General features: G+C 39.6%; 1 protein-coding gene and 1 pseudogene across 3 annotated transcripts; both read left to right on the top strand.

The window, feature by feature from the left end:
- The first annotated feature begins 1,055 nt into the window (after window positions 1–1,055).
- On the top strand, window positions 1,056–20,421 carry COPS5 (COP9 signalosome subunit 5). 3 transcript variants are annotated; one of them, XM_055546188.1, is made up of 8 exons: window positions 1,060–1,357; window positions 3,895–4,129; window positions 5,040–5,168; window positions 5,799–5,864; window positions 6,656–6,741; window positions 11,093–11,204; window positions 18,090–18,238; window positions 20,180–20,421. In XM_055546188.1, exons 1-8 carry the CDS (start codon window positions 1,215–1,217, stop codon window positions 20,262–20,264), a joined length of 1,005 nt encoding a protein of 334 aa, XP_055402163.1. In that variant the 5' UTR covers window positions 1,060–1,214; the 3' UTR covers window positions 20,265–20,421. The 3 variants fall into 3 exon arrangements, with proteins under 3 accessions (XP_055402164.1, XP_055402163.1, XP_055402165.1); XM_055546190.1 differs by having other exon boundaries at window positions 1,228–1,365; XM_055546189.1 differs by lacking the exon at window positions 5,040–5,168 and having other exon boundaries at window positions 1,056–1,357.
- A 189-nt stretch (window positions 20,422–20,610) lies between these two features.
- On the top strand, window positions 20,611–20,719 carry LOC129627441 (uncharacterized; annotated as a pseudogene).
- Window positions 20,720–23,381: the final 2,662 nt, after the last annotated feature.

Raw genomic sequence — 23,381 nt, 5'->3', positions numbered from 1 at the left:
TTTACAAACGCGCCAAAAGGCACGATCATAGCCATCCACGAGTTTCCATGGTCACCTTGGGACGCTAGAGAACGCCCCTCTAAGAAAGTTTAGCGCCAAACCACTACAAGTCAAAGGGCTTTACGCATGTGCAATGATTCATCTGGAAGTAAACTAGGATGCCATGTTATCATTCTCTCAAAAGCGGCATTCGGAACTACTTCTATGTCCACTTTTCCATAGACTTTTTTTGGGGGGGGGGGGGGCTTTCAACAATCTTAAGAGTACCTGCTGCTGCTGCTGCTGCTGCCAAGTCGCTTCAGTTGTATCCGACTCTGTGCGACCGCAGAGACGGCAGCCCACCGGGCTCCCCCGTCCCTGGGATTCTCCAGTCAAGAACACTGGAGTGGGTTGCCATTTCCTTCTCCAGTGCATGAAAGTGAAAGTGAAGTCGCTCAGTCGTGTCCGACTCCTAACGACCCCATGGACTGCAGTCTACCAGGCTCCTCTGTCCATGGGATTTGCCAGGCAAGAGTACTGGAGTGGGTTGCCATTGCTTACACCCACGTAAAAACAGTTCTCTGCCCCATTGCAGCTTCTTGGTGGTTCAGACGGTAAAGCGTCTGCCTACAATGAGGGAGACCCGGGTTCAATCCCTGGGTCGGGAAGATCCTCTGGAGAAGGAAGTGGCAACCCACTCCAGTACTCTTGCCTGGAAAAATCCCATGGACGGAGGAGCCTGGTAGGCTAGTCTATGGGGTCGCAAAGAGTCGGACACGACTGAGCAACTTCACGCACTCCCATTTTTAATATGGCGGAAGCCGAACCTGCGCAGAACGAACAAGGAGGGTCAATTCCAGTTTCTGGCATAACGTTACATGCCCTTCTTCCGGTATAGAAGGCTATACCATTCCCTAGGTAACTACCGTTTTCGTCCTATTTCACACATATAATTTTCCAAGATAGTAAGTTCTCTTTTCAGTAATGAGACGACTCCACTGCCTCTTAACTATTGTGTAACTGCTATGTATATAGCCGCGTCCCCCAAGGACCCCCGCCATCCCGCGGATGGTCCGTACCAACTTCACCTCCGGTGCTGGGTGTCATGGCTGCCCCGAGAGCCTAGTGTGAGTTTGCACCTGCGGTGGGGTGGGTCCGGAGCCCACGCCCGAAAACCTAGCGAGATCAAGTTGCGTCTCGATTGCGGAGGCGACAGCTTATCAGATTCCTCGGCGATGGCAGCTTCCGGGAGTGGCATGGCCCAGAAAACGTGGGAGCTAGCCAACAACATGCAGGAAGCCCAGAGTGTCGATGAAATCTACAAATACGACAAGAAACAGCAGCAAGAAATCCTGGCGGCGAAGCCCTGGACTAAGGAGTGAGGAGGTCCCTGGCGAAACGCAGGGGAGGGAGGGGTGGCGGGACTTTTAAGAGACCCAGGGGCAGTAAGAGTTGGGAATAGAGAGCTTGTCTTTCCCTCTGCCGCGAGAAAAAGGAATCGTCTAAGAAATTTTATTTTACCTTTTTATCCCCGCAAATAAAGCGTAAGACCCTCCACTGGGGCTTGCTTGATTCCCCCTTTCTGTCTCGTTTGCCTTGGGAGAATGGAAGAGGAAAACGACAAGCGGTAGTTTGGGCTTTCACTTCTCAGCCCCCGTATTGTTAGAGATACTCCACACACTGCCTTGAACTTTGTGTCGATATACACTTTGTTGGGATCTTCAGCTGATTTCAGACTGGGACTACAGCTATCTTCAGATATTGAGTCAATCCAATGGTCTCTAAAATAATTATGAGCCAGCTTTTTTTAGTCTGTAATCTTTTATATCTATAATTGCTTCTTTTTTGCTGGTAATTATTTCAGAAACAACAAAGAGGCTCTACTCAGTCTCCCACAATGTTTACTCCACCATTTTTTTTACAGAAGCTGTAAATTATATCAATAGAACTTAAGGTTTTTTGCCCCTTAGCAAAACTCATGTGTCCCTGGGAGTGATGACAGGTCAAGGTTTCTTTGCAGCGGTATTTATCCTTTCCTGACAGCAGATATTGTATGGAAAGAGTAAAAAGGTCACACAGTCTCTCTAATGGATAGACAGGAAAGCGGTGGTCAACAACAAAAACCATTTCATCTGTCTCACAGGTTTTTCCAAGGCAAGCTTTACCTGTGGAAATTCAGATTCAGCAGTGTTTACTGAGTACTTAACTACAGGCTGAGTTTTGAGCTGGGAATTTCCATATGTCACTTAATCTTTATGACAACGCAGTATTTTTATTCCTTTTCTGCATATATGAAAACAAGCAAATACAGTAAATAACTTACTTTATAATTACACAGAGGCAATGAATTCTTAAGTGAACAACAGTTAAGACTGAAAATCAAATCTCACAACTATAACTAATTAGTTGAAATTTACTTATCTTTTATATCTGTAAAAGAGAAAAAAGACCTATCTGTTGGTGATGTTATAAAGATTAGATCAGGGCATGTATAAAAAAGGGTCTAGAATGTATGTAATAGAAGCACAATAATGGACTGTCTTTTTTTCCCAGTAGATAGAGGAGTGAAGATTTTAATTCATGTCTTGACTTCCAAGGACAGGTCTCTATTTTTCATCTGTGATTGAAATCTGTGGGCAGACATTTTAAAAAGACTTCTCAAAGACACTGACACTCTTTACAGACTGGTTATTTTGCCTGGTTGTCTGCTATTTCTAATAGCAGGCTGCATACTTAGACTGATATAGCCTATTGAATATTTTAAATTATCAACCTCACTGTGTGATTGTATCTCCAGTTACAGTCATCCTTGCTGTCTTTGGCTACATCAATGAGACTGAAGTGGAATTTTATTCAACAATAGTTGAGTCACATACACAGATGACAAACTGAAACACTGATCACTGTAGGACTAAAGATTTTAAGGCTACGTTTTACATTTTTAGACTGATACCACAGAGAGAAGCTACAGCCCTCAACACATTGTACTCTCAGAGTACTATAAAAGATAGGTTAATAATGCAGCTAGCACTTAAAAGGGAGAAGGCAATGGCACCCCACTCCAGTACTGTTGCCCGGAAAATCCCATGGATGGAGGAGCCTGGTAGGCTGCAGTCCATGGGGTCGCTAAGAGTCAGACATGACTGAGCGACTTCACTTTCACTTTCCACTTTCATGCATTGGAGAAGTAAATGGCAACCCACTCCAGTGTTCTTGCCTGGAGAATCCCATGGACGGAGAAGCCTGGTAGGCTGCAGTCCATGGGGTCGCACAGAGTCGGACACGACTGAAGTGACTTGGGAGGCAGCAGCACTTAAAAAGTTTTGTATGTGTCAGGCACTAAGCCAAGCACTTTACGTACATTATTTTATTCATTTCCTCCAAACCACAACTCTATGAACAGGCACAGACATTAAGTGGCTGTCTCAAGGTTACAGCCAGGATATGGCAGTAAAAGGCTTCAAACCTAGGTAGATGGATGTCAGAGCCTACATTCTTAACTGTTAGGCCTGGAAGGTTAAGTGGGAGAATAATGAGGCAAAACTGACCAACCAGGGTCAGAAACCTAGATTTGGTGATTCCAAAATTAATGGAGAAAAAGTTTATTGAAATGGTCGTGTAATTCCCTTCTGTCTCCTCGAATAGCATATTTTAAAATTATTTCATACTTTTCCCTTCCCCCAATGGGAAGTAATTTGCAGGATTGTTTATCATTTCCATCCCCCTTCAGGAACTCTGTCCTTTTCTACTTTGTTTTTCTTTCCCTTATTCTATATATATGTACGCTTTCTCCCCATTTCTTCAGTGTAAATTGCTTCAATACTTATTTGTTAATCTCCACAAAAACTGTACAAAAACTGTCTTACAATTGTACTTCTATAAGAAAGTTAATTACACCATGCCTTTGTTTTGTAGTCACCATTACTTTAAGTACTGCAAAATCTCAGCACTGGCTCTACTGAAAATGGTGATGCATGCCAGATCAGGAGGCAACTTGGAAGTGATGGGCTTGATGCTGGGCAAGGTGGACGGTGAGACCATGATCATTATGGACAGCTTTGCTTTGCCAGTAGAGGGCACTGAAACGCGAGTGAACGCTCAGGCTGCTGCATATGAGTACATGGCTGCATACATAGAAAATGCTAAACAGGTAAGAATACTGTTCCCTAAAATTTGGTTACTGCAAGTTAAGAGTCTCATAGTTTTGAGTTTCTAAACTTAAAACTATCCTCCTACATTAGAGTTTATATTTTAAGTTATTCTTAACTATATGTAACATATATGAGATTAGCATGGATTTTTTAAAATTCTCAAGAGAGTAGATCTTAAAAGTTCTCATCACAAGGAAAAAAAAAATTTGTAACTGCATGTGGTGTCGGATGTTAACTGTACTTATTGTGATCATTTCACAGTATATACATATATTGAATCATTATGTTATACATCTGAACGAATGTCTATATATTATACATATATAAACTATATCTGAGTTTTTAAAAGACATTATAATTCTCATATTCATTATGTGTGTTTAAAACCAAAAAATTGTAAACAACCTAAATGTAACTGGATATCAAGCTGATTAAATAAATTATATCCCACACAATGAACTGCCAGCCAGCCTTTAAAAGGTAGCTATCTATATGTTTATTTATGTGAAACAGATCCAAGAATATTTTGTTGAGTGAAAAAGCAAAGTGTAGAATACTATTGGTGGTATGCCATTGTGTGTTTTTATTAATCTACATATATGCAAAGAATCTATCCTATATGCAGAGAGTAACTCTGGAAGATAGGTGTGTAAGCCTATGACAGTAACATCTGGGCTGAGAAACTAGTTGAGGGGAAGGAGGTGGAAGGAGACTGAATGACCTTATTGTACATGTATCTTATTAATTTTGTGCCTTGAGCATGTATTATCTAAAAAAAAATTTTTTAAGCACCATATGCTATAATTATTCTGCATACTGTTATTTAACTGTAGGGCTGTCTAGACAAATCACAAGCATCTCTAAGATTAAACAGGAACCTCAAGCTCCTTTGCTCTCTTCATTTGTTAGGTTGGCCGCCTTGAAAATGCAATTGGCTGGTATCATAGCCACCCTGGCTATGGCTGCTGGCTTTCTGGAATTGATGTTAGTACTCAGATGCTCAATCAGCAGTTCCAGGAACCATTTGTAGCAGTGGTAGTAAGTATTTTTACAACTAGTTGTAATTAATTTTCATGAAGATTTACTAAAGCAGGTATACAGGGAAATAAAAACAGTATGGTAAAGAGCAAGGCTCTGGTGCCAGCCTAGGTTTGAATCTAAATTCCACTTCTTTGTAGCTGGGACTCTGAACAAGTTACATAACCTCTCTGCATCTTTCCCCACCCTCTGTTAGATGAGAATGTACACAGCACCTGTGTCTCAGTTCCCTGCACACAGTGGGCATTTGGTTGATGTTGAGTGAACTGATTGAATCAGGAATTGCTAGAACAGCTCTTGCTATGCTTAAAGTATTTTAGATGTAATTCAGGTTACTCTAAGGAAGGTAGAAATTGTTCATCTGTTTAAAAAGACTTCTGGAAAAGAGAGGAGCAAATCTGTAATTAATACTCTTAAATAGTATAATAACTAGATCTAAATAAATGATGAGACTTCCATATTTAACCATTCTGTTGAACTTCTGTGATTTTCCAATTTGGTTATTTTTTTCCCTATTGGTTATTTTTAATTATGTGTGTGTGCCTATAGTGTTATATGTACATATGTATTTCTAGGCTTATAATGTTTAAACAAATAAATCAGCAGATATTAAATATATCTTTCTTGTAGATTGACCCAACAAGAACAATATCTGCAGGGAAAGTGAATCTTGGAGCCTTCAGGACATATCCAAAGGTAATTTGAAAAATTCCTAGTTCTTATAGTTTTTCAATTTTTAAATATTTGGTTTATTTTTAAAGATGTGTTATAGTTAGTATCTCATTTTGCCCTAAAACAATTTAATGGTATTTACAAAATAGAAGCCCAACTACCACAAATTGTCTTTAGCAAAAAGGTAATACATTTGTGCTGCATGTTAATTCTACTAGAAAAGCAGTTCTTTTGTTAATAAGGATTTGTGCGTCATGGCCACCTTCTATCTACTGCAATCTGAAATAGATATGAGCACAAGTGAATATCACCTAAGGACAAGAAAAATTAATCTATAAGCCAAATCTAGCCTTCAGCCACCGAATGGGGTTGAGGAAGAGTATAAGCAATAACGGAGAAGGCAGTGGCACCCCACTCCAGTACTCCTGCCTGGAAAATCCCATGGATGGAGGAGCCTGGTGGGCTGCAGTCCATGGGGTCACTAAGAGTTGGACACGACTGAGCGACTTCACTTTCACTTTTCACTTTCATGCACTGGAGAAGGAAATGGCAACCCAATCCTGTGTTCTTGCCTGGAGAATCCCAGGGACGGGGGAGCCTGGTGGGCTACCTACTGTCTATGGGGTCACACAGAGTCGGACACGACTGAAGTGACTTAGCAGCAGCATAAGCAATATACTTTTTTTTTAATTAGGTGTTTATGTTCAGTAATTGGCTCCCCCAAATGAATGTTTCTGTAAACAGAAAGTCACATAGAAAACACATGTTTTTCTTCTGTTGTGTTTAAGTCTTCTATTTTCTTCATTTTTGTTTAGGGCTACAAGCCTCCGGATGAAGGACCTTCTGAGTACCAGACCATCCCACTTAATAAAATAGAAGACTTTGGTGTACACTGCAAACAGTAAGTCATTTAAAAATGTATCTGATGCCGGAATCATCATAAGAAACCTCAAAGATCGTCCAGACCAAGCCCCTAATTTTATAGATGAGAAAAAAATTCAGATGAAATGCATTTCATAATACCTTTTAAAATAATAGTAAGAATATATAAATTTAGGGTAATGTTTGAATCTTTATTAACAATTGTTTTAATCTAACATGTTATTTGCCTTTCACCCATCTATATACGTTTTATCAATGTATAAGATACTTGGCCTGTTAATGAAAGTACAAGTTGAAGGAAGCTGTATGCAGAGGCAGCCTGACGCTAGCAATTTCTACAGCCCTCAATGTACCCAGTTTCCACATAGCAAAAGTTCTCCCTAAACATTTTTACTCCAAGAGTTAAAGAAGTCATACTAAAAACTACTTAACTGTATACTACTTTAAAACAGTGACTTTCATGCTATGTGAATTACATCTCAATTTTTTAAACTGGTAAACCAGTGAGGACAATTTTCTCCACCTTCTAAATATATCACCTCTCTTACTATCACCTTGACCCAGGCCACAGCCATCTGGAACTTAAATCAGAGCACTAGCCTTCTAGCTCGTCTTCTTGCTTCTGCACTTCACCCCACCCCTTAAAGGGCTTTTGTCAGCCAAACAGATTCTGTTAAAATGTAAGTCTGATCATGTTCGTCCTTCTCAGAGTGATTTCCTGTCTCATTAAGAATAAGATCTATAGTGCTTACCATGGACCACACAACCCTATGTAGACTGGCCCCTACAATCGTTCTGAGCCCATCTCAGGGACTCTACTTCTTGTCACTAAGCCTTTGCTCTGTCTATTCTAGCCATAGTGGCCTCATGGTTTATCAGATGTACTAGGCTGGCTCCTGCCTTAGGGCCTTTGCACTTGCTAATCCTTCTGCCTGGAACATTCTTCATTATTCCATGTGATTCACTATTTCAGTCAACGAGTGTCTGTTTAAGGGTCACCTTAACAGAGAATGTTCCTTGATCACCCTATTTCAATTAGCACTTTCTAGTCACTGTTACCTTTCCCTGCTTCATTTTTCTTCTTAGCACTTGTGACCATCTGATATGTTTTTGCTTCCTTGTTATTGACCTCATTAGAATGTGAACTTCGTGAGAGAGAAATCAATTCACTGCTATATCCTAACAATTAAAATAGGGCATGGCACATAGAAGTGTGGGCACCCCCCTAAAAAAAAAGTTTTGCCTGATTACTACTGTCCCTTTCTCCACACCTCCTATCCTAACTTCAAGGAATACTTTACTACTCATGTGCTACTACTGCTCTTATTTTTCTGTTTAGAATTCCTAGAAAATACCAGAATTTCTAGAATTTAATTTTTAAATATGTCTGATCCTTGGCATACTTCTGGAAAAAAAGATTTTTATTTTATTTTCATTTATAAACCAATGAGAGGTTTGTAATTAAATCACTTAATTTGCTCTACTGAAAAGAATTTAAGCCATTCCTATTTGAGAGGATTGCTCCTAAGCATGAAAACACCTTTGCTGTAATACTTTCACTTTCAGAGTTAACAATTTTTTTTCATTTATATTGAGTTGCAGTTTCTTTAATACCTACTCTGCTTCTCTCATCACCAGCAGCAGCTTTTGAAACAAAGACCATGAAGCATACTGTGCTTTCTATACCCAAACAAACCTGCATTTCCTGGTTTTTTCTGAGAAATGAGCCTCTCTAAGAGGAGTTGCTGCTTTCTAACTACCTGCATTGCTAGAGCCTAGAATTTTGAACCTGGAATAAGCAGGATGTTCAAAGATACTCTCTTACTTAGGACCAGTTCCTAAATAGAGAGTAAACTTTTTTAATAGGGCAAATAAGTTGCTTATTTTTATTTCAAATCCTCAGTGAAACATAGTGCCAAGTTAAGAGCAGACTCATTATAGATCATTTCCTAAATCATTTGACAATGAGCTGTAATTTGTAGTTTATACTGATCTTTTTTCTTTCCTATTTTAAATTCTAGATCATAATCCAAAATTTGTTTTCAACATAGAATCTAATACAGATATTAAATATATTTAACTTTGAAGAGCCTTAGTAAAAATAGGACACAACAGATTTTTTAAATTAGCTTGTATGTTATCAATGTTATACAAGCTCATAGTTTAAAGAGTCACTGGTTCTATGAAAATACCATTCCCTTTCCCCCACCCACAGAGGGAATCACTTCAACTATTATAGTTATACTCCGTTTAAGTATTTACCCCATTAACTTCAAACAGCATGCTGATAGTGCTACTTCTTGATTTTCAGTTCTAGGCAGTATCTATTATTGACTTCCTGTACAGAAGATGAGGATTTAGCTCCACGAGTAATTTTGAATATTCTTCTTGCTTTCAGCTCTGCTACTGAGATTTGCAGCTAATATTAGACCAAAAAATTTCATTGCATCAGCCTACGGAATTAAGACAGTAATAACATTAAGGTGATCCACAAATTTTAAAACATAAAAGTCTATTCTAGACCCTCCAGTTTGAGCTCCCTTATTTTCCATCCTTTATAATCTACATCTTTTGCTCTACTCATCCTCTCTTTCCCCTAAAGTATCAGAGGTACAACCTGTCATTTCTAAAACTGACCTTTCCACCTGAGCCCCTGCCTCCTCTCCCCATACCTAACTGCCTCAACTCCCGGGGCTTCACTTCTTAAACAAGGTCTTAAATGTCTACACTCTGGATATAACAATAAATTAGACCATGAGGTTTTGATAACAGACATACTATCATATCCTTTTGCTGCCACTTTCTGTGGTGTTGAACAAGTCTCTACTCTAGAGTTGTTTCTTCTGCCTAGAATGGGAATAATAAATCTTTCCTTTTGTGGTTGTAGGGAAGATTAAATGAGTATATATAAAGCGCCAAAACATAAGTGGCTCAAGAAATACACTGTTCCACATCCCACTTCCACATTTCACTATAGCTGTGTCCTTTTCATCTACACATATGCAGGGATATCTTATTTATAAAGCCCTTACTTAGAACTGTCTTTAAATTCTTACTCTTTTTAAATTTCTTCACTCCTGAATTGAAAGAACACACATTTCTATTCTGTCCCTGTGCCTTTATCTTCGACAGCACTAACCTGAGAGGCCTTTTTCTCCTGACATCTGCTCCACTGCAGTGGCATCCTTTGTGGTCTCCCTGCTTCCCATTTCTTCTCTGACACATCTTACCACAGCCAGCCTTCTCAAACACTGATATAAACGGCTGTATCACTGATCTGCTCAGACACTTTCCATGAGTCCCCAAGTACCTAGAAGATAATTTCTTAGCCTTTTATGTAATGTCTTCTGCTAGCTAGACCCCCAACATAGCTTCCTAGATTTCCCTTACAAAATCCTTCTGCTCCCTCTAAACTGTCCAGGCAGACTGATTAACTTCTTGTTCCTTTCATGACTTTCCTTTTTGTGAGTTAGGGCTCTCTGCCTAATGCTTCCTCCTTGCTCTTAACATAGCCACACTATAGACTCATGTTAGGGTTACTCGAAATCCTGCCTTTTCCCTGGAGCTTCTCAGGCTGTTCTGTCTATACTAAGAGTACTCATTACTGCTAACATTTAATTGGCAGATGATTAATTTTAAATATGCACTATAGCATCACTTACTGTTATTCAACATATACCATTATATTTATAACTTTTCATGGATTCATCCCACGTGTCCCATGAAAATAGTAAGCTCCTTAAGGTGAAGAAGTCCCTTGTGTTTCTTTGTAACATAGTGACATATTTAAATATTTATTTCTTTAAAAAAAAAAGTTTTTCAGACATTTAACCAAATTTCCCTTGATTATAAATTAGGCACCTTTAGAAGCAGCAGCAATTCTTTTATATGCTTTAATGACCAACCTTAAAGTTTTGCTTTTCCAAAAAGCAGTTGTTCCTAATTAGAGGATTAGAAAGGGAGGAATCGAGAATCCACATGTCATTTTTGGTATTTTTAAAAGCCTAACAAAAGTAATAGCTAACCTTGGAGGGGGGAAGTTCACTACTGTTGGCTGAAATTTATGAAGTCAGTGGCAGGGGTAAATACATGTCATTCAGAAATTTTGATTAGTTTTTAATAATTTTTTGAGAATTTCTGGGCTTTACAGAGGGGAGAAATATAACTCGAGAATATTTGCTTAACTGAATTGCAACCACCCCTCTGAAGACTAAGAAAACCAGTTACTGTTATTTACCTGTTATTCTGTTGGAAAAAATTAAAGCATGACTATTTGGATATAAAATGTAATTAACTTAAATTTGGCCATAACCTTATGTGATGTGGTTGAATGTGTTTTACTTACTAGATTTGTGGTTTTGTTTCATTAGATACTATGCCTTAGAAGTCTCATATTTCAAATCCTCTTTGGATCGGAAATTGCTTGAGCTTTTGTGGAATAAGTACTGGGTGAATACGCTGAGTTCCTCTAGCTTGCTTACGGTAAGTACTATGCTTGCAAGGAATGTGTCTGAATTTTATCAATCTACATAAGTTGTTTAATGTCTGAAAGTCTTTTTCATGGAAAGACTGACTTTGCCAAGATGGTGGGCTTGGGAGCAGATTCTGCATGACCAGAGGTGGATTGGAATACTAGGCCAATCTAGGATCTGTATTGTGTACTACTGAGACCAGATGAGGGTGAGATCTACCTCTGACTGAGTTAGAGAAAAATGCCAATAGTGTTCTTTGTTGTGTGTCTCAGGTAGCACTCTAGTTACAAGTGACAGGAGACCCAACCAACCTGGCTAAAACAAAAGAGAGAATCATGTAAGCTGCAAAGTCCAGGAGTACCAGGAGGAGGGCTGACTTCAGGCACAGCCTGAGTTTGCATTCAGACAATATTATGAGGTCTTGGTCTTCCTTTCTCAGCTTTGATTTCAGGTCAGTTGGTTTCAGTTTCAGACTTCATGTGAAATCAAGATGGCAGTATTCGCTTAGACCTCCCAATTCCACATTCAAAAGAAAAGATCAAGATACACAACACACACGTACACAGACACAAACACACCACTCAACATATTCCCCGGCAAAGCCTCACTGTGTGTCTGAGTTTTGTAGGTCACATGCCTAACCTTAAACCTGCTCTGGGCCAAGGGAATGAATACCATGAGTAGTTGAGCCAAGGCAGTCCATCACTGCTTTACTTCTGGGACGGAGTAGAAGAAACTCTCCAGAGCCCTTGGACTAAGAATGTCCCCCAAAGAAATCAGAATATCACTACCTTATAGCAAGCAGATTGCTGCTACCACCAAAAAAAAAAAAGTGAAAAAGTCAATATTTTCCAATATATCATTAAAATCTAATACCTAGAAGAGGACAGAAACTTTTATCTAGATCTTGGTTAAGAAACAGTTTTGTTTATCTTTTTTAAAGTAAGCCACTTCATATAGTACAGTATAGCATAGTGGTTAGTACCACTAAATTTGGACTAAGATAAACTCAGTTCACAAACAAGTCTGCCATTTTACTAGCTGTGTGTGACCTTCACAGCATTATTTAATGTGTCTGAGGCTTTCTTGGGCCCGATGATAATAATACCCACATTGTTAAGTACACTTGAGAATTATATGAAATATATATATAGTAATTAGCAAAGTACTAGGCATATAATAAGGTAGTGGCACTCCACTCCAGTACTCTTGCCTGGAAAATCCCATGGGCAGAGGAGCCTGGCAGGCTGCAGTCCATGGGGTCGTGAAGAGTCAGACACGACTGAGCGACTTAACTATCACTTTTCACTTTCATGCATTGGAGAAGGAAATGGCAAACCACTCCAGTGTTCTTGCCTGGAGAATCCTGGGGACAGGGGAGCCTGGTGGGCTGCCGTCTATGGGGTCGCACAGAGTCGGACACGACTGAAGTGACTTAGCAGCAGCAGCAGCAGCAGGCATATAATAAAGCCTCAATAAATTATTTTTTGCTCATTTAATTCATTGCACTCATGGGTAAAAACCTCACTTGCGCCTATTTACTATGATTTTTTTTCTTATTTCTTATCCTCAACAGTCAGAAATAGTAAATTAGAAAGAGGGAGAGTGATCATAATAGCAAACATTTATTAAATGTTTTCTGTCTATCTAGCACGGCTAAATGCCTCATGTGTCATGTTTCCTTAGAGGCAAGTATGCTGATAGCAGCCAGAAGTGACACATGATGGCATGGGCAGGAAGCAGTAAGACTGGAGCTGTCTGAACCTTTGTACAAAAGCAGCCAGCTCTACTTACTCAGCCTGTGGCTGTCCCTGTATTCCAGCACTGCATATACTGAGGACATTAATAATCAAGAAAAGGTTAAATTATATTTCCTCCTTTTTTGTGTGTAGTTTAATACCTAGTACATTACAGCATTCTAAGAAGAAAATATATAAATAAATGTATGACATCTCTTTGCCTTTACAGCTAAAGCATATAATCTAAAAGCTACCAGAAAAAAGTTTTTTTTATTTATATTAGTTTTCTCTGTTTGAAATGTAATTGGTTTCTTTTTTCATTTTAATAGTATAACTGTTTCTGCCATCCCACATTTTTATATCTGCAGCTAAATCTTCTAGATGTGAAGTGATCTACAAACATTAGGGTTTTCTCCAAATCTGTTGGGGAAGGATGTATTGGTGACCTAAACCATTTGACAAAGTGAATATAATTGCATGTTTAAAAAATTATCATGTTTGTAAAATCACTGGAAAGCTGGTACCATTTTAAAGGGATTTTTATAGTAACTATGATGACAGCAAATGTTTTTAAAATGTCTTGTGACTGAACTCTACTGCCTTTACAGTATCTTACAGACTGAGCAAATAGAAAAACATAAAGATATTCCAGTAGAAACTTTTAAAAGATATTACACTTAAGTACACTTAAGTGTACATACGTGATTATTAAACTTTTGGTTTTAAAAATATATGAAATATCAGCAGTATATAGAATATTTCAGTTTACCAAATGTGGGTGTGCATGTGCTAACTGTTTGTGACCCTGTGGACTGTATATAGCCCACCAGGCTCCTCTGTCCATGGGATTCTCCAGGCAAGAATACTAGAGTGGGTTGCCATGCTCTCCTCCAGGGGATCTTCCCAACCCAGGGATCAAACCCGTGTTTCTTCAGATCAGATCAAATCAGTCACTCAGTCGTGTCCGACTCTTTGCGACCCCATGAATCGCCAGGTCTCCCTATCCATCACCAACTCCCGGAGTTCACTCAGACTCACGTCCATCGAGTTAGTGATGCCATCCAGCCATCTCATCCTCTGTCATCCCCTTCTCCTCCTGCCCCCAATCCCTCCCAGCATCAGAGTCTTTTCCAATCAGTCAACCCTTCACATGAGGTGGCCAAAGTACTGGAGTTTCAGCTTTAGCATCATTCCTTCCAAAGAAATCCCAGGGCTCATCTCCTTCAGAATGGACTGGTTGGATCTCCTTGCAGTCCAAGGGACTCTCAAGAGTCTTCTCCAACGCCACAGTTCAAAGGCATCATTTCTTCGGTGCTCGGCCTTCTTCACAGTCCAACTCTCACATCCATACATGACCACAGGAAAAACCATAGCCTTGACTAGACGGACCTTTGTTGGCCAAGTAATGTCTCTGCTTTTGAATATGCTATCTAGATTGGTCATAACTTTCCTTCCAAGGAGTAAGCATCTTTTAATTTCATGGCTGCAGTCACCATCTGTAGTGATTTTGGATCCCAGAAAAATACAGTCTGACACTGTTTCCACTGTTTCCCCATCTATTTCCCATGAAGTGGTGGGACTGGATGCCATGATCTTCATTTTCTGAATGTTGAGCTTTAAGCCAACTTTTTCACTCTCCACTTTCACTTTCATCAAGGCTTTTGAGCTCCTGTTCACTTTCTGCCATGTCATCTGCATATCTGAGGTTATTGATATTTCTCCCGGCAATCTTGATTCCAGTTTGTGTTTCTTCCAGTCCAGCGTTTCTCATGATGTACTCTGCATATAAGTTAAATAAGCAGGGTGACAATATACAGCCTTGATGAACTCCTTTTCCTATTTGGAGCCAGTCTGTTGTTCCATGTCCGGTTCTAACTGTTGCTTCCTGACCTGCATACAAATTTCTCAAGAGGCAGGTCAGGTGGTCTGGTATTCCCATCTCTTTCAGAATTTTCCACAGTAGATTGTGATCCACACAGTCAAAGGCTTTGGCATAGTCAATAAAGCAGAAATAGATGTTTTTCTGGAACTCTCTTGCTTTTTCTATGATCCAGCAGATGTTGGCAATTTGATCTCTGGTTCCTCTGCCTTTTCTAAAACCAGCTTGAACATCAGGAAGTTCACGGTTCACATATTGCTGAAGCCTGGCTTGGAGAATTTTAAGCATTACTTTACTAGTGTGTGAGATGAGTGCAATTGTGCGGTAGTTTGAGTATTCTTTGGCATTGCCTTTCTTTGGGATTGGAATGAAAACTGACCTTTTCCAGTCCTGTGGCCACTGCAGAGTTTTCCAAATTTGCTGGCATATGGAGTGCAGCACTTTCACAGCATCATCTTTCAGGATTTGGAATAGCTCAACTGGAATTCCATCACCTCCACTAGCTTTGTTCATAGTGATGCTTTCTAAGGCCCACTTGACTTCACATTCCAGGATGTCTGGCTCTAGGTCAGTGATCACACCATCGTGATTATCTGGGTCGTGAAGATCTTTTTTGTACAGTTCTTCTGTGTATTCTTGCCATGTCTTCTTAATATCTTCTGCTTCTGTTAGGTCCATACCATTTCTGTCCTTTATTGAGGCTGTCTTTGCATGAAACATTCCCTTGGTATCTCTGATTTTCTTGAAGAGATCCCTAGTCTTTCCCATTCTGTTGTTTTCCTCTATTTCTTTGCATTGATCGCTGAAGGCTTTTTTATCTCGCCTTGCTATTCTTTGGAACTCTGCATTCAGATGTTTATATCTTTCCTTTTCTCCTTTGCTTTTCCCTTCTCTTCTTTTCACAGCTATTTGTAAGGCCTCCCCAGACAGCCATTTTGCTTTTTTGCATTTCTTTTCTATGGGAATGGTCTTGATCCCTGTCTCCTGTACAGTGTTACAAACCTCATTCCATAGTTCATCAGGCATATCTATCAGATCTAGACCCTTAAATCTATTTCTCACTTCCACTGTATAATCATAAGGGATTTGATTTAGGTCATACCTGAATGGTCTAGTGGTTTTCCCTACTTTCTTCAATTTGAGTCTGAATTTGGCAATAAGGAGTTCATGATCTGAGCCACAGTCAGCTCCTGGTCTTGTTTTTGCTGACTGTATAGAGCTTCTCCATCTTTGGCTGCAAAGAATATAATCATTCTGATTTCGGTGTTGACCATCTGGTGATGTCCATGTGTAGAGTCGTCTCTTATGTTGTTGGAAGAGGATGTTTGTTATGACCAGTGCATTTTCTTGGCAAAACTCTATTAGTCTTTGCCCTGCTTCATTCTGTATTCCAAGGCCAAATTTGCCTGTTACTCCAGGTGCTTCTTGACTTCCTACTTTTGCATTCCAGTCCCCTATAATGAAAAGGACATCTTTTTTGGGTGTTAGTTCTAAAAGGTCTTGTAGGTCTTCATAGAACCGTTGAACTTCAGCTTCTTCAGCGTTACTGGTTGGGGCATAGACTTGGATTACTGTGATATTGAATGGTTTGCCTTGGAAACGAACAGAGATCATTCTGTTGTTTTTGAGATTGCATCCAAGTACTGCATTTTGGACTCTTGTTGACCATGATGGCCACTCCATTTCTTCTGAGCGATTCTTGCCCGCAGTAGTAGATATAATGGTCATCTGAGTTAAATTCACCCATTGCAGTCCATTTCAGTTCGCTGATTCCTAGAATGTCGACATTCACTCTTGCCATCTCTTGTTTGACCACTTCCAATTTGCCTTGATTCATGGACCTGATGTTCCAGGTTCCTATGCAATATTGCTCTTTACAGCATCGGACCTTGCTTCTATCACCAGTCACATCCACAGCTGGGTATTCTTTTTGCTTTGGCTCCATCTCTTCATTCTTTCTGGAGTTATTTCTCCACTGATCTCCAGTAGCATATTGGGCACCTACTGACCTGGGGAGTTTCTCTTTCAGTATCCTATCATTTTGCCTTTTCATACTGTTCATGGGGTTCCCAAGGCAAGAATACTGAAGTGGTTTGCCATTCCCTTCTCCAGTGGACCACATTCTGTCAAATCTCTCCACCATGACCCGCCCGTCTTGGGTTGCCCCACGGGCATGGCTTAATTTCATTGAGTTAGACAAGGCTGTGGTCCTAGTGTGATTAGATTGACTAGTTTTCTGTGAGTATGGTTTCAGTGTGTATGCCCTCTTGCAACACCTACCGTCTTACTTGGGTTTCTCTTACCTTGGGCATGGGATATCTCTTCACGGCTGCTCCAGCAAAGCACAGCCATTGCTCCTTACCTTGGACGAGGGGTATCTCCTCACCGCTGCCCTTCCTGACCTTCAATGTGGGATAGCTCCTCTAGGTCCTCCTGCGCCCGCGCAGCCACGGCTCCTTGGCCGTGTTTCTTAAGTCTCCTCTGTTGGCAGGCAGGTTCTTTACCAGTAGCACCTCCTGGGAAGCTCATGTGAGTATATAGCAATACTCTTTAAAAAAAATTGTGTTTACACCTAGGTGGAGGGGATGGTAGGTATTTTCTTTTATATATATTTATATTTTTATTTATATATATATATATACACACTGCTCTACATTTTCCAGATTTTCTGTATAACTATTAATTTTTTAATTAGAAAAGCTAAAACACAAATGTAATTTTTTTAAATGTGTTATAAGTACTAATTCTGGAAGTTCAACATGAAAAAGTAACAAAATTAGCTAACAATTGTTAAGCTTTTGCTAGGTGTCATCAACAGTCCTACAAGCTTTGTATACATCACTCACAATAGCTTTAAGGTAGAAATTATCACCCTCCTCCCCCATTTTCACAGGAAGACTGAAAGGCATAGAAAAGTAAAGGACCTCTCCCAAGGCCTCCCAGATAATCTGCAGGAGGACCACAATCTGGACTCAAATCTGTGTACTTCTAAGCCTCTCATAATAACAAATTATTAGATTTAAGCAGTCGAAAAAGACAATTCCAAATTTAATCTTTAAACTATAAAAGGGTAAAATTTCTATACTCAACTGCTTGAGCTTTGGAATCAGTTCTTGCAAGTATAATTTGACTTCTTATTTCACTGACTATCCACTTAGATTTCATAGTAGAATTATTTGTAAATGAAATACTCTATATGGAAGAAAATTTACATATGTATATTTTTTTACGTGATAGACTAGTATTGTATATTGATACAATATCATTTTCCCCATAGAATGCAGACTATACCACCGGGCAGGTCTTCGATTTGTCTGAAAAATTAGAACAGTCAGAAGCCCAGCTGGGACGAGGAAGTTTCATGTTGGGTTTAGAAACACATGATCGAAAGTCAGAAGACAAACTTGCCAAAGCTACACGAGACAGGTGAGAGCAAATCTATTCCTACCCCTTTTTTTTTTTCCTCAAGATTTGTAAATAACAGGATTCAAATTCCTTACAGTTCAACCTATAACTTACAGTGGTACCTAAATGTTAACCTTTAAGGTTGTCAGATGCAGGTTTTAACTTTGAAAATTTAGGAGACAGTAGGTAAGAATATTTGGAGAAGGAAATGGCAACCCACTCCAGTACTCTTGCCTGGAAAATCCCATGGACGGAGGAGCCTGGTAGGCTGCATGCAGTCCATGAGGCTGCTAAGAGTCGGACACGACTGAGCGACTTCACTTTCACTTCTCACTTTCATGCATTGGAGAAGGAAATGGCAACCCACTCCAGTGTTCTTGCCTGGAGAATCCCAGGGACGGGGGAGCCTGGTGGGCTACCGTCTATGGGGTCGCACAGAGTTGGACACGACTAAAGCAACTTAGCAGCAGCAGCAGGTAAGAATATTAAAGGCTTCTGGGTCTAGGTGATGTTGTGAAAAACTCCCTTTCACCTTTTCTAGCTTCAGCCATAAAGTATAAGAAAGAAAACCAGTCCATTGCTGGGTCTTTAAACAAAAACCAAACAAAACTTTGCAAAAAGATGTCCTAATCTATTCTAATATAATCCTTTTGTGAAGGATTAAATTAGGATTTCTTAAGTTTATCAAATTTCAAATTTTTATAAAGTTTTAAGCCCTAAATATCAGAGAAATGATTGTTACCTCTCAATTTATTTTTCTGAAATAATCCTTTATATAGTAATTTAGTATCTCAAATCTCAGTAAAGAATTTATTAAGAACAAACTTGATATAACATATGAAATAATTACGTGATCCTTCAGATACATACAGAATTGGGAAGTAATATAATATTCACTTTCACAAAAATTTGAATTTTAATATGACAGGGATAGAGAGGAAAGGAAGACTGTGTTGACATCTACATAAATCACTATCTTGGTATCCATTTTGAGAAGAACTAAATTAGTTGATAGGAAAGAAAAGAGAGACGGAAGGCCGAAATGTGTTGGAATAGAAGCTATCTTGGGTTAGAATGACCTCATTTATTTCTTCTCTGTGAGTAATAAAAGGTATAAAGGTAGCAGCCTGGATAAAAGTCACATTTTTCTTTGACGTTAGGGCTTACTTTTGATACTTGCTCTGAATATGTCATTTTGCTCATCTATCTTTATATGTGTCTGATTTATAGTTTTATCTGCATTTACATCTCAATTTCTTATGAAACAAAAATGTCACTGTGGGAATGTAACTGTATAGGAAGAAAAGTAGGAAGGAGAAGAGTAATGGCACAATAGTAGAGAATTTTCCTTTGGGGGTAATTTTACAAGAATTGCATCTTTTCTGAATATTTGTGGGTTTGTTTTTTTTTTTTATCAGTTCTAAAATCTAAGTCCTTCATCCACTAATCTGACTTTACCTTTGCGTTGTTTGAAGGATGTCTCTGATTTTTCCGGAGAAAAAAGCATAAGGTTCATTAAAATCATTTTTAAAAACAATTCCAACTAATGAACAACAAGGAAAAGCAGATGTTAGTGTAATATTGGAATCAATCTATATTTCTGAATTATAAATAACTTCAGTAACCTTCTAAAATAGAACTTTTCCCAAACCTTTTCACAAATAGTAAAATAACTTTTGAATTTTATCAGATATTTACATTGTCATTCTTTTGGGAAAATTTAGTAAGTAGGAAATAATCAAAATACATGCAGAAGGCTAAAAATCACTATGGTATACTATAGAGAGTGAACTGTAGATTGGTATAGTATACAGTATGTTTTGCAGAATATGAATAGAACCAGAATCATTACTAGGGGTGCAAGGATGGAATTGTGGGGAGTGGGAGGGGGGGCATGCAAGTTGCACGTTTGAAACAGTTCTCAGTTCTTGTGACATTATGTGATCTGTTTTTTCTTTCTAGCTGTAAAACTACCATAGAAGCTATCCATGGATTGATGTCTCAGGTTATTAAGGATAAACTGTTTAATCAAATTAACATCTCTTAAACAAGCACCAAGTAGTACTTTTGCCTGAAAGCCAGTATGAGGAAAAATACTCAAGTAACACTTTAAACCCAGTTACCAAAAATCTGATTAGATGAATAAGGTGCTCTGAAAGTGTCCTGGATATTAACATCCTATAATAAAATTCTTTAAAATGAAATTGTTCTTTTTTTGTTTTGTGGGAGGGATTACATTCTTTTTCTAGTATCAATGTTTTAAAATATGAGGGAATGAAATATTAGAACTTTTCTGTTTTAAAAGAGTCTTGCCTGTTTAAATTAGTCAAAGGATTTCAGCATTTCACTTGCTGTACTATCAGAGCCAGTTTCAGTTTGCCTAAGCCTTCTTTATCTACGGCCATACCACCCAGAATGCACCTGATCTCCGAAGCTAAGCAGGGTTGGGCCTGGTTAGTACGTGGATGGGAGTCTGCCTGGGAATAAGGGGTGCTGTAGGCTATTTGGGGGGCTTCCCAGGTGGTGCTAGTGGTAAAGAACCAGCCTCCCAATGCAGGAGATGTAAGAGACACAGGTTTAGTCCCCAGGTCAGGAAGGTCCCCTGTAGGAGGGCATGGCAACCCACTCCAGTATTCTTGCTAGAGAATCCTATGGACTGAGGAGCCTGATGGGCTACGCTTCATGGGATAGCAGAGAGTCAGACCCGACTGAAGTGACTTAGCATGCATGCATGCAAACCTTCTTTTGATCTATTAGTAAAAGTACAATTTAATATAACATTTTTATGTTCCAATAAAACATTAACCAAGTCACACCATAAATTATTTTCCTGAAAGTCAAATAAGTCATTTGAGACAGAGTCTAGCACAGGTATCTAAGTCGTTAAAACACTCACCAAGTGCCTTTACTGAATGAGGCCCAGTTTTACTCTCTGGAGATACTCTGAACAAGGTAGACCTTGTAAATTCTCTAAACAATGGAGTCTAAAGCTAAGTTAACAAGAACCTAAGTATACTGCTGTGAAGGGAGAATTAAAGTGGCTGGGAACTATGCCAAAGCCTTTGACTGTGTAGATCACAACAAACTGTGGAAAATTCTGAAAGAGATGGGAATACCAGACCACCTGACCTGCCTCTTGAGAAATTTGTATGCAGGTCAGGAAGCAACAGTTAGGACTGGACATGGAAAAACAGACTGGTTCCAAATAGGAAAAGGAATATGTCAAGGCTGTATATTGTCACCCTGCTTATTTAACTTATATGCAGAGTACATCATGAGAAACGCTGGGCTGGAAGAAACACAAGCTGGAATCAAGATTGCCAGGAGAAATATCAATAACCTCAGATATGCAGATGACACCACCCTTATGGCAGAAAGTGAAGAAGAACTAGAGAGCCTCTTGATGAAAGTGAAAGAGGAGAGTGAAAAAGTTGGCTTAAAGTTCAACATTCAGAAAACTAAGATCATAGCATCTGGGTCCATCACTTTATGGCAAATAGATGGGGAAACAGTGGCTGACTTTATTTTTCTAGGCTCCAAAATCACTGCAGATGGTGACTGCAGCCATGAAATTAAAAGACGCTTACTCCTTGGAAGGAAAGTTATGACCAACCTAGATAGCATATTCAAAAGCAGAGACATTACTTTGTCAACAAAGGTCCATCTAGTCAAGGCTATGGTTTTTCCAGTGGTCATGTACAGATGTGGGAGTTGGACTATAAAGAAAGCTAAGCGCCAAAGAATTGATGTTTTTGAACTGTGGTGTTGGAGAAGACTCTTTGAGAGTCCCTTGGACTGCAAGGAGATCCAACCAGTCCATCCTAAAGGAGATCAGTCCTGAGTGTTCATTGGAAGGACTGATGTTGAAGCTGAAAAACTCCGATACTTTAGCCACCTGATGCGAAGAGCTGACTCATTTGAAAAGACCTTGATGCTGGGAAAGATTGAGGGCAGGAGGAGAAGGGGACAATGGAGGATGAGATGGTTGGATGGCATCACCAACACAATGGACATGGGTTTGGATGGAGTTGGTGATGGACAGGGAGGCCTGGCATGCTGCGGTTCATGGGGTCACAAAGTGTTGGACACAACTAAGCGACTGAACTGAACTGCTCCTTGGAAGAAAAACTATGAGCAACCTAGACAGCATATTAAAAAGCAGACACATTACTTTGATAACAAAGATCCGTCTAGTCAAAGCTATGGTTTTTCCAATAGTCATGTATGGATGTGAGAAAAGGCAATAAAGTGATAGCTTTTATATACATATAATTGGGCTTCCCTTGTGGCTCAGTTGGTAAAGAATCTGCCTACCATACAGGAGACCTGGGTTCAATCCCTGGGTCAGGAAGATCCCCTGGAGAAGGAAAGGGCAACCCACTCCAGTATTCTTGCCTGGAGAATCCCATGGACAGAGGAGCCTGGCAGGCTATATAGTCCATGGGGTTGTAAGAGTCAGACATGACTTAGTGAGTAAACCACCACTAAAGAAAGCTAAGCGCTGAAGAACAGATGCTTTTAAACTGTGGTGTTAGAGAAGACTCTTGAGAGTCACTTGGACTGCAAGGAGATCAAACCAGTCAATCCTAAAGGAAATCAGTCCGCAATATTCATTGGAAGGACTGATGCTGAAGCTGAAACTCCAGTACTTTGGCCACCTGATGCGAAGAACTGACTCACTGGAAAAGACCATGATGCTGAGAAAGATTGAAGGCAGGAGGAGAAGGGGATGACAGAGGATAAGATAGTTGGATGGCGTCACCGACTCAATGGACAAGAGTTTGAGCAAGCTCCGGGAGTTACTGATAGACAGGGAAGCCTGGCGTGCTGCAATCCATGGGGTCGCAAAGAATCAGACACAACTAAGTGACTGAACTGAACAGAAGAACTCTCAGGAGGAAAATCCCCCAAAGAGGAGCTACCCCAGTAAACTTCCTGAAGGAAGTAACCTGACATTAAGCTGAAATTTGAAAGATAAAACTAGCCAGGGGGAAAAAAAAAAAAAAAAAAACAGGCGATTACTTTTCCAAGCAAAGAGTATAGCGATATGTGGAAGGCCTGAGGCAGAGAGCAAGAATCTAGAACCATTAAGAACTGAGATTCAGTTAGACCTGAGAGTGGAGTAGTACATGGGGAGTAACAATCGACAACTTTAGTCAATAAG

This window comes from Bubalus kerabau, chromosome 14 (assembly GCF_029407905.1).
Source record: "Bubalus kerabau isolate K-KA32 ecotype Philippines breed swamp buffalo chromosome 14, PCC_UOA_SB_1v2, whole genome shotgun sequence".
Classification (NCBI taxonomy): domain Eukaryota; kingdom Metazoa; phylum Chordata; class Mammalia; order Artiodactyla; family Bovidae; genus Bubalus; species Bubalus kerabau.
Note: the sequence above shows the minus strand (reverse complement) of the source record. Positions and strands in the feature narration are given on the sequence as shown.

What these genes read in the sequence shown, in the direction of transcription:
- COPS5 (XM_055546188.1), top strand. Translation starts at nt 1,215, where the DNA reads ATGGCAGCTTCCGGGAGTGGCATGGCCCAGAAAACGTGGGAGCTAGCC. An exon ending in ACATAGAAAATGCTAAACAG is followed by an intron (nt 4,130 to 5,039) that starts GTAAGAATACTG and finishes TTCATTTGTTAG; the next exon opens with GTTGGCCGCCTTGAAAATGC. An exon ending in AACCATTTGTAGCAGTGGTA is followed by an intron (nt 5,169 to 5,798) that starts GTAAGTATTTTT and finishes TCTTTCTTGTAG; the next exon opens with ATTGACCCAACAAGAACAAT.